Source organism: Corylus avellana, chromosome ca2 (genome assembly GCF_901000735.1).
Source record: "Corylus avellana chromosome ca2, CavTom2PMs-1.0".
Classification (NCBI taxonomy): Eukaryota; Viridiplantae; Streptophyta; class Magnoliopsida; order Fagales; family Betulaceae; genus Corylus; species Corylus avellana.
Genome location: NC_081542.1, coordinates 39,418,651 through 39,429,858, shown reverse-complemented (window position 1 = coordinate 39,429,858; position 11,208 = coordinate 39,418,651). Strand labels below are relative to the sequence as shown.

Sequence of the window (11,208 nt, the reverse complement as noted above, 5' to 3'; positions counted from 1 at the left end):
TGTGTCCTGTCCGTCAGCTGTTCTTCAGGTTTTGCTATTTTCTTTTTCCTTTTTTTATTTATTTTATATATAGGGTTCTTCTTCTTCATCAGGTATTGCTACTCAACTGTAGCAACGGTCTTCTTTATGGTTTTTTTCCTGAAAATGGTAGGTCAGAGTGATTAATTATGGTTATATTATTTAAACGTGACTATAAGAACACTTACTCTTTATGAGCCATACAACAGTAGTCTAAACAATAAAAATTATAGGCATTTCTTCAAATCCAAATAAGTCCTAATCTGACTATTTAAAAATTTTTATTATCCATTGAACGACTGCTCTTTACCAACGGTCTCTTGCATGCATATAATTTGAGCTGTGACCCGGGGCCCCATTTAGCCAAGACTCCTCAATAAGTATTGGACGCAGACACTGTTAATGTCTAGGAAGTCAGAAGATGGCCCTACATTTTAAGGACCTTTGTGAAGCAAAGAGTACTGAGGATTTGGGAGGAAAGGATTGAAAGCAATCTGGTAATAAACCAATATTATTAGCTTTCCTTTTTATCAATATTAATTTTTCATTCATTTTAAAAAGGAAAACATTAGTAGGGAATTGTTGGTAAGCCAAAATTATTCATTCAAATCTCTTTTCTTTTCTTTTGCTTGATGTAGAGTGAAAGGTATTGAATAGACCAAATTATATATATATATATATATATAAGAGAAATTTTAAGGGGGTGGAAAAAAAAAAACTACACTTACTTTAGCTCATTCTGCCATTCAATTAATATTGTCTATCAATATTTCAATTTTTGCAAGAATAATGTTAGTCTTCCTTCACACTTATTTATCACACCAATTTCATATCAGTTGATGTGACGTGCATATTTTAAGTGGCTTTCTTTTATTTTTTTTTTTAAGCGGCTGACATAATAAGAGCATTCTCAATTAACTTTATATTCTTTAGCTAAAATTTGGTTAAAAAACTCGTCACTTTTTCTAGTTTAACTAGCAGCTATACAAAAGTACCAAATAATAAACTCTCTAATTTTACTCTATTCTATTTAAATGTAATTTTTATTCAATCTTCATTCAGTTTTTATTCTCAAAAGCATACAATAAAGTTACAAACCCATAAAGGAGAGGGAAAGAGAGCGTGAGGGGAAATATAAAAACATAAAAAATGGAATACATAAATAATTTTGTTCTCCAAATGTGGGGGAGAGGTTCGACAAGCCCTAAAATGGAGAGGGGAATGGAGAGCTTAATGGAGCCTTTTTATTTTTATTTTTATTTTTTTTTGTAGAATTTAACTAAATTTTGGCTAAAAGTAGATTTCAGACATCTCATTGAAGATGTTCTAAGCTACTTAAAACACGATAATATCAACCGGTGTGAATTATATGTGATAAATGAATGTAAAGAGTACATAACGTTACTTTTTTACAATGTACCATACCAATCTATTACTCAATTTGTAACGTATCCCTTCAATTAGGATTTTTTTGTTAACATAGACAGCAAGTGCATCATGTGACTTACAAGTTATATAAAATGTCATTTTAACTTTTTTCCTTTTTTTTTTTTCCTAAATTATTTATTTTATGTGGGATATTTTTGCTATTTTAGGTCACGTGAAATATTTATTATATTATTTTTTAAGGATGTAACAAAAAAAAAGCAAAACAAAATGAGACATTGCAAACTACAAAGTACGTTATAAAAATGTAAACATTAATAAGAAGACATTAAAAAGTTGATAGTAAATTAATGAAGGTAGGTGTAGTTCCAAAACCACCAACATGCATGTCTCTACTCAATGTGTTACTGTACGGATTCCGGACCTTTAATTCACAGACTGTTTGCATGTGATGTTATGTGCTGTCACTAGTCACTCAATAAGAGCTTGTATATATCATAATAAAATAAATAAATTAAAATTAAAATTAAAATTAAATTTTAAAAAATATAAAATAAAAACTCATACTCCAACAACCATATAAGCACCTCAATAAATCATAAGAGTATTGGAAACCATAAGATTGTTAGATAATCTTACGGCACAATTGCATTACTAGCATAATAGCATTCATAGAAATTTCTACATTATTACCATTCATATATATATATATATATATATATATATAGGTGTTATAATATAAATTAAATGACTAACTTTTTGGTTAAATATACTTAAGCTACTTGAACTTTAGCGATTTCTAAAAACAGAGTTACGAACTAATAGGCATGACACTTGGATACATTGAATTACTATTTTGTTGCAATTAAGCTACTTTTCGGTCATTCTTCCAAAAATACCACAATTTTCTTTTTTTAAAAAAAATTAAAATTAAAAAACTATAATTAAAAATCAAAATTTCATGCAAATTTTTTCTATACTAGTCAAACCTTACTCTATGTATTTTAGTATTTTTTTTTAATCAAATTTTAGTTCTTTTAAAAAAGTAATTTAATATTTTTTTTAAGAAAATATGAGTATTTTTTTTTTTTTTAAGAATGACTGAAAAGTTGCTTAACTGCAATAAAATTATAGTTTGATATATCTAAATGTCACATTTGTCAGTTCATGTGACTTTTTCGAAAATAGTTGATAGTTCAATGGGCTTAAGTTTATTTAACCCTTAAATTTATCGTTCTCTATAAGTTAATTTTTTTAAAAAAAAATAATAATAATAAGTAGTGATTTAACATTGTATAAGAATCAGAGGTCATGAGTTCAAACTCTGATTCTACAATCCACCCAATTTTTAGTTAAATATTTCGCATAATAAGGGTGCCAAAAAGTGTGATTTTAAACTAAATTGCAAAAAATGGATTGTTTGGAATTGCGTTTTAAAAAAATTACGATTTGATAACGAAGAAAATATGCGTTTTCAAATCTCAGGTAAAGAAGTGTTTTTTCAAAAATGCAAAATTTTAAAGATTAAACTACGATTTTAAAGGTCAAATTGTAATTTTACCAAACGCTTAATTGCAATTTTAAAAATCACATTTTAAAATTATACTTTTTAAAATATCAAACCTAAACGGACCCTAAACCGTTATTGAAAAAAAGTTTGAATCCGCACGTGAGCAATTTATTTAACTGATGGCATGGCAAAGGGCAGTCAGTGTAGGACAAGATGTAGCTGTTGGGCGGTGAATAGTTAAATAGACATAAATAAGCATGATGGTTTCCATATTCATGCACTACTTTCTACTCCTTTACAGAAAATGGCAAAACGGTGAGTATTGTAGGTAAAGTGAAGTTAAATGGAGCCTATAGTTCCTGTCTGGAGGGGTGTTCATTAACTCATGCTTCGTTGGGATCCCATGCATGTTGGTGAATTTTGATTAATTCATTTATTCCCTCAATCGTCACATTCCTTTCATGCTTTCCTTTACATCACCCCTACATTAATTTCTCTCATTTTCTCCTTCACAAAAACTATACATAAGTTGTACATTTCACATGCATTGCTCATGCCCAAAATTAATGAAAGCATGTACCTAATTTGGGCTCCTATTACCTTTGTCAACAAGCCATTGTATTTGATTTACACTAGTCATATCAAATTTAGAGGTAACAAATTTAGCTTGTATCGATACATGAATATAAGATTATATGTTAAGTTCGTATTGGGTATCAATGTTTGACATGGTACATTAATACATTCGGTATAATGACTATGAGCTTATTATATGAACTTAACCCTTTGGTAACAAAAGTTTATTGTTTATACTTGACATTGGGTTAAATGGTTGTTTTGTGACCCATTCGAGATTGTTAGTAGAGTGCCTCACCCGAGGTTGGCCTCGGTTATGCTGTTAGTAAGTGAACGGTACACGTACGATATATGAGGCACCAATATCATACTACAGGTCATTCGGGGCAACGCCAACCTTACCAAAAATAGGTTAAAGGCTTTGATAGGTCATATGGAAGATAGCTATGGTTAATAAAATATATTTATATATGCATATTCCTCTACATTAAAATATCAGTGATTGTTATCAGAATTATGAATCATCTTTCCTTTAAAATAAACTACATATTTATGGTGGCATAATAACGAAGACAATACACATTATATTTGTGAAAAATCACGTTTACTATCCCAAGTTGTAAACCATCACTTAAAGGCTCATTGCATGACCAACTAGTAAAATTTGTTTACTAAGTCGTAGACTTATATAATTATTTTTAAGACAATATTTAAAGAAGGTAAATAGTTGAATAAATGTTTATGTTGAAAATTGTAGTAAAAAACTAGTGGGTAAAATACAAGAAGTTGTATTTTGAGTAAATAAAATAACTATCATTGCTCAAAATGCTTTAAAGAAAGCAGTTTTGAAATTATTTGGATAGAAAAAGTAATAAAAAAAAAAATCATTTGCTAAATTTAGAAAGATTAAAAAAAAAAAAAAAAGAAGCTGCTGAAAGTCTTGTGCGAAGTTTCCAAACTATTCTCTTTGAGCTTCTGAAAAATCAAGGGTGCATTTAAAGTTTCATTTATTTCCCTCTAACCGTTCAAAGGCTTTCTATTTTTGCTGTCAATATTTCGTACGGTTGCCCTTTATCTTATCGCATAGGCTGTGTTTGGGAAAGGGCAAATCGGACTGAATTCAAAAACTTCTTCTCAAAATTAATTATAACATTCTTATTTTTTATATCACATTAATCACTTTTTATTATTATTCTAATAAAAAAATACTACAAAACAATTTTTTTTTGTTTTTTTTTTTTATACAAAACATTCTTACTTTTTTCTCTCATATCAATCAAATCTGCTATAGTACCATTTTACCCCCTTTTTCCATTCCATTGCCAAACACAGCCTAAGGATTTTGTTGCAAGTCTCTTTTGAAATTATTATCCCCTTAAAAAAAGCCATTCTTTCAAAATTCAAAATAAATGTATCAAACAGCAAAAGTTCTAAAGCCATCATCTCAATTTTTTCATTTCATAGATTCTTTTAAACAATGAATAAGCATAAAAACATGAATGAAAATAACTTTTTTTTTTCTTCTTTTTTTCTTTTGCCAATTAAATTTGAAAGAAAAAGATATCTACCAACCAATGTCATGGATCAAATGAGGAGTTCAATTAAAGGGAATAGGTCATTTCATGATTAAGAGTGTACTTATTATATGGTAAATAGGATGCTACATTACTTAAAATTTTTAAATAATGTGATATTATGGACAACATTAAATACAAAAATAAAAATTTAAAATATTAACCATGAAATGGCAAGAATTTTTGTACAAATTAAAGTCAAAGACATAAGACTATTTGTTAATGTGTTTTAAAGAATATTTTCTATTTTTAATGTGACATTAAGGTAAAACAGTTTTTGAGTTTTTTGAAGTGCTTTGTTTTGTGTTTGAGTTGTTTGTTAATATTTTTACTTTGAGAAAATAATTAAGAGCATTCGTATAGTGGCTATTTTAACCACTCAATATATATATATATATATATATATATTTTAGCTAATAATTTTGTTCATTACAAATTCCAACAAATTATATATTATACTTTCTACTTTCTTTAAATATTAATTTTTAATGTTTGTTTGTTTTTTTTTTTTTTTTTTTTTTTAACCCTACTATACTCTTCCCCTCTCTCTCTCTCTCTCTCTCCACACCACCATCACTAGATCCGACTCCCACCCCTCCACCCAATGCACTTCCCTCCTCGGGTTTGTGGGTGGTTTGGTGGTGATGATGGTAGTGGTGGTGTTGCGACAATTGTGGTTGGTGGTTAGGCAATGGACTAACATGACTTGGTGGGTTCAAGAAGGCTGAGACTAAGATCGATTTGGAGCGTGAATCGTGCTCCTCATTCTCTCCAGTTTATTTGAACCGAATAATATCTAGTTAATTATATTAGATGAATATTTTTGTCTTTTTACTTTTAAAATTGACAAAAATACCTCTCAAATATAACTAACTAAATATTATTCAGTTTAAATGAATTTGAGATGATCTTAATTCTCCCGGTAGAAGAAATATAGAGGCAAGTGATAGTCATTCGTGAAAGACAAGATGGAGGGAGAAGGAGATAGAAGAATAAAAAAAGCTTTCAATGTGCTACATAAATATTTTATAAGTGAAAGTTTACTATAATAAATTTTATTTTAAAACATTTGCCGAAGAGCCAAAATAGGCCATATTAACTAAACATGAACCCTTTAAGCAGGGAGATGTTCTAACATAAATAATTAAAAAGCAAATCTTTCAAAAGCAAAAGCAAATAATCCTCTCTAATTCTTTCTGCTGAAGCCAAAAAAAAAAAGCTTGGAGTCTTAATCAAAACAAATTGGTCGTACCAGTTCCTTTGACTTGATAGTCAAAGAGGCACGTGTCCAAAGCATCAACAAACCCACGAGAAACCGCGAGAAAATGGAGAAAAACTAGCAGTTAAAAAGAGCTTTAAAATAAGCCGACCGTTATGTAGGGGACCTTTTCTAGCTTCTAAAAAATTTCCCACTACTTCCAAATTAATTTCACTCTCTCTCACGTCCCGTCAACACAGAAGCCAATATGGCCCACGCCAACCCCACGCGCCTATTGGCCAAAACACGCTAAGCTGTCAGAAAAAGACCGCGAGTAACTTCCCAGACCAGCTCGCGAGAGTTGGGGATGAGGACGACAAGCAATCCGGGTTAATTCTTCTTGCCCTTAATGCTTCATTAATTATTAATGTTTTGTTTTTCTTTCGGGTTTTTTCAAACCGGATCCGAGAAAAGAAGACCGTTCCTCGAAATTGGTGCATTTTCTCTTTTCCCTCTCTTATTTACACTCTCATCGACGTACTCATCTTTCTCTCTCTCTTTCTCTGCTAATTATTTTCCAACTTCAAATTTTCAGATACCCAATCGAAGAAGGATAAAAGACAACGACGTCTGTGTAGGCTTTCACTCTATCCCAGTAGCTTCACAAACAAAAACAACCCACAACTGTAAAAAGCGAGTTTGTAGAGAGAGAAAGAGAGTGAGAGAAACAGAGAGAGAGGGATTGGAGGTACCAATGGTAGCTGGGAAGGTGAGGATGGCAATGGGGCTGCAGAAGTCGCCGGCGCGTTCGAAGCAGGAAACGCCACCTCCGAAACCGCCGCTGCCGTCGCCGAGCTCGGCCAAGGTAACGCAGAAGGCGGTGTTCTCGCGTTCGTTCGGCGTGTACTTCCCACGCTCCTCCGCGCAGGTCCAGCCCCGTCCGCCTGATGTCACGGAGCTGCTTAGGCTGGTGGAAGAACTCCGCGAGAGAGAGTCGCTGTTGAAGACCGAGCTGCTTGGGCACAAGCTCTTGAAGGAGTCCGTCGCCATTGTTCCGGTCCTCGAGAACGAGATCTACGCCAAGGACGCGGAGCTCGAGCGAGCTGCAAAGGAAGTCGAGGGGTTGCAGATGGAGAACCAGAGGTTGACGACGGAGTTGGAGGAGATGAAGGCGAAGATCGAGGAGGAGAGGAGAGAGAGTGAGAAGAAAGTGAAGGCGATGGAAGAAGAGATTTTGGAGCTGAAGAAAACGGCGTCGAATCGCAGCAGAGCGGAGCTGATTCTTGACAGTGACGAGCTCTCTTCGTCGCAAAGGTTTCAGGGTCTAATGGAGATTTCCGTGAAATCAAATCTTATCAAGAGCTTGAAGAAAGCGACGAAATGTACGGACGCTACTTCTGGTTCGATTTTTGAGAGCCTGAAGCTCGAAGGAACGGACTCAAAGAAGGAGGAAACGGAAAATGAGAGGCCAAGGCACTCAAGGTGTAACTCGGAGGAACTCACCGAGTCAGCTCTCGCCGGACTCAGATCTCGCCCTCCTAGAGTTCCGAAACCACCTCCAAGACCATCATCCAACACTCCTTGCGCTTCCTCCGAGACCAAAACTCCAACGGATAAACCGATTCCTCCTCCGCCGCCGATGCCGAAGAAGACAGCACCTCCGCCGCCTCCGTTGCCGCCTAAGGGGATGAAGGCGGTGCCGGCGAAGGTCAGGAGAGTGCCGGAGGTGGTGGAGTTCTATCACTCCTTAATGCGGAGGGAATCGCGGCGGGACTCCGGCGCCGCCTCCGACGTGGCACCGTCCAGCACTAACGCCCGTGACATGATCGGCGAGATCGAGAACCGCTCCACTCACCTGCTAGCTGTAAGTAGTCCCGGTAACTGGTTCTGGTTGTTAGGAGCTTTCTTTTTCTTTCTTTTTTATTTTTGTATTTCGCGGTGTCGTATTAAAGTTTCGAAATCGGAGCTTTAAATGTCAGTGACAAGTGACGGGTCATTTTGTGTCTCTTTACCGGCGCTTTTCTCTCCGATTTGACTCTTGCTTGCCAGATAAGACAGTGTCTATATTCGATATGCCACTTTAAAAGCATAAAACAAAAAAGAAAAAAGGTGTAATTTTGATGAACTCCAGTGGCAATTCCAACCTGTTCTTCAAAAAAAATTTCTTATCAAATCTGAATTTCAAGAATCTTTTTTATGTTGTTATAATATTCATTCTTTTTGTGGTAATGGGGGTTTGTGCAGATCAAATCGGACGTAGAAACCCAGGGAGAATTCATACGATTTCTGATCAAAGAAGTTGAGAATGCAGCATTTACAGACATCGAAGACGTTGTGCCTTTTGTCAAATGGCTGGACGACGAACTCTCTTACTTGGTAAATTTCTTTTTATTTCTTTATTTCTTTATTTATTCACAAAATCTTGTTCCGAGGCCTAAAATTCTTGTTGGGTTAAGGTGGATGAAAGGGCGGTGCTAAAGCACTTCGATTGGCCGGAGAAGAAGGCGGACGCGCTGCGGGAGGCTGCATTTGGGTATGGTGATCTCAAGAAGCTGGAATCCGAGGCTTCGTCCTTCCGAGACGATGCCCGCCAGCCCTGCGGCTCTGCCCTCAAGAAAATGCAGGCTTTGTTCGAAAAGTAGGCAAATTTCTCTCTTCCATGTTTGGTTGTCTTTTTGTAATGTTTTCTGATGATGATGTTTTATTGGGTGTGATTTATAACAGGTTAGAGCATGGTATTTACAATCTCTCGCGTATGAGAGAATCTGCAACGAAGAGATATAAAGTTTTTCATATTCCCACGGATTGGATGCTTGATGCTGGATATGTAAGCCAGGTCCATTCATTTCTCTTGTGTGTTTAGATTTGCTCTTGAACTAGAAGCATCTAGGGGTGTCGGGTTTGAGTTGTGTCCCAGCATAAGTATAAAACTATGAATTTTACTTCTAATCCAGCTCATTTAATGAAATCAGTTCGACTCCTAAACCCAACACGGAACATGGTAAGTTCGTGTTGTCAACTCTTATGTCGGGTGTCTGAGTTCGGATTATGTGTGAAAATATATGGGCATATTTGGACATGTCTTGTCAACCCTAGTCGATTAATTTCATATTAGATTATGTTTGGTTATCTATAAAAAATGATCAGCCCTCGAGCAACAAATGTGGCTGGGAAATTGGGGTGATAGGGTTTAATAGCAGACAAACGCAAGACCCTTTGGTTAAATTAATGAATAGATTTGAGGTGGTCCCGTTTAATGAATCCTACTGTAGATCTTGGAGAGACAGTAGTAGGGTTTTGACACAGTCTACTAGTAGTGGTTGCAAGATGACAAAAAGGTTGCTTAGATTTTGCCTCATTTTCTCTGCGCACGCCTGCACGCGCGCACATGTGAAATCTCAGATTTTTAATGTATCTACTTGTCTACTTCCTCTGTGGATTTTTGAGTAAACAACTCCTAGTTGACCTTTTCTGCATGGAAATAGGATCTCTCATTTCAATTCAAATGAATAGTAGCCGTTAGTATAAATATGTTGACACATCATTCAAAAAAATTAAATGATGGAACATCATTTATACTATTAGATATAACCATGAAATAGCTTATCGAGCGTAATGGAGAGAATCCTTGTCGTCTTGCATACCCACAATTTTAAACTACAATGGGACATGGGGTACAAGACATTTTCTGTTGGTGGAGAAAGATGTTAGAAATTTTAGTGTTGGAAATTATCTCTGATACTAACCTTAACCACTTTGTCACTCAAACAAATTATTCTAACAATTGACCCAACTGGTCAATAAAATGAAGTTAGTGAAAGTGTTGAAGGGCAGAGAGAGAGAGAGAAGAGTTCTTCATTTTGATTGAACAAGTGAGCTATATATACAATTTTTGCAGCATTTTTACAGGGCTTTGTCAATTTGGGATTATTCCAATCGCCAAAGAAACATTTATATATTGATGGAAATGTCCTTTCCACATCCAAGTTAGCTTATTTAGCCACCTTTGGTTTAAAATCCTGCAGATCAAGCTGGCATCTGTAAAACTGGCCATGAAGTACATGAAGAGAGTATCTGCAGAGCTCGAAACAGACGGCAGCGGCAGTCCTGAAGAAGAAGAGTTGATTGTTCAATGCGTTAGATTTGCATTTCGTGTACATCAGGTAAAACTACTCATTTCGATTCGAAAATTTGAGAAATCTGGTCATTTCATATTGTTATTGCTGATTGTGGAAGGTGGCTTGTTGTTTGCCAGTTTGCTGGTGGTTTTGATGTGGAAACAATGAGGGCGTTCCAAGAGCTGAGAGAAAAAGCCAGATCATGCCATGTACATTGCCAAAACCAGCAACAACAGAAATTTACATGCAGGTCTACTACACCTTGCTAATTATAATCTGTAGCAAACTCAGCTTCAGAACTGCGACCAGTTTTTTGATGTAAAGATACATCTTGATTGTGAATATAATTAATGGCGGTGGAGCTGCCATCTTCACTTAAGATTATTTGTTCATCGATTCATCATTCACTTAGAAACAAGATTGCTAATACTGCATAAGACCTAGTTTATTCTTCTGAATTATTCTGTTAATGAACTACATTACTGATGCTTATAACACCTAAGTACTGCCAATGGCTCTGTAATGACTTCTTTCAAATCCTTCCAAGGATTATATATTCTAAGCATTCCATTAGCTATGTATCAATGATTAACAATAGTATTTGTATGCATAAAAAAACCTAGCAGACGGTGCTGCCACAGTTGGTGGCGAACTTGCTTTGGGGAAAAAAAAAAGGTATTGGTAGCTTATGGGAGGGTTACAATTTTGAGGATGTGGTACTCATTAGTGAGCGGGCGGCTAGAATATGGAGATATTTTTACTTTTTTTCACGTACAGAAATATGAAATTCAGACTCATGACAAGTCACGGTCATGAAAGAATCACTCA

At 35.1% G+C, this 11,208-nt stretch overlaps 1 protein-coding gene across 2 annotated transcripts; it reads left to right on the top strand.

Annotated features, from left to right (window-relative positions):
- The first annotated feature begins 6,761 nt into the window (after positions 1-6,761).
- LOC132172358 (protein CHUP1, chloroplastic) lies at positions 6,762-10,759 on the top strand. 2 transcript variants are annotated; one of them, XM_059583842.1, is made up of 6 exons: positions 6,762-8,126; positions 8,507-8,638; positions 8,719-8,900; positions 8,987-9,098; positions 10,288-10,425; positions 10,518-10,759. In XM_059583842.1, the coding sequence occupies exons 1-6, from the start codon at positions 7,017-7,019 to the stop codon at positions 10,647-10,649; spliced, it is 1,806 nt and encodes a 601-aa protein (XP_059439825.1). In that variant the 5' UTR covers positions 6,762-7,016; the 3' UTR covers positions 10,650-10,759. The 2 variants fall into 2 exon arrangements, with proteins under 2 accessions (XP_059439825.1, XP_059439826.1); XM_059583843.1 differs by having other exon boundaries at positions 6,763-8,126; positions 8,987-9,089.
- The last annotated feature ends 449 nt before the right edge of the window (positions 10,760-11,208 follow it).

Bases quoted from the DNA above. Each gene is read 5' to 3' on its own strand.
- LOC132172358 (XM_059583842.1), top strand. From the start codon at position 7,017: ATGGTAGCTGGGAAGGTGAGGATGGCAATGGGGCTGCAGAAGTCGCCG. The intron at 9,099-10,287 runs GTCCATTCATTT...AAAATCCTGCAG, and splicing joins ATGCTGGATATGTAAGCCAG to ATCAAGCTGGCATCTGTAAA. The intron at 10,426-10,517 runs GTAAAACTACTC...GTTGTTTGCCAG, and splicing joins TTGCATTTCGTGTACATCAG to TTTGCTGGTGGTTTTGATGT.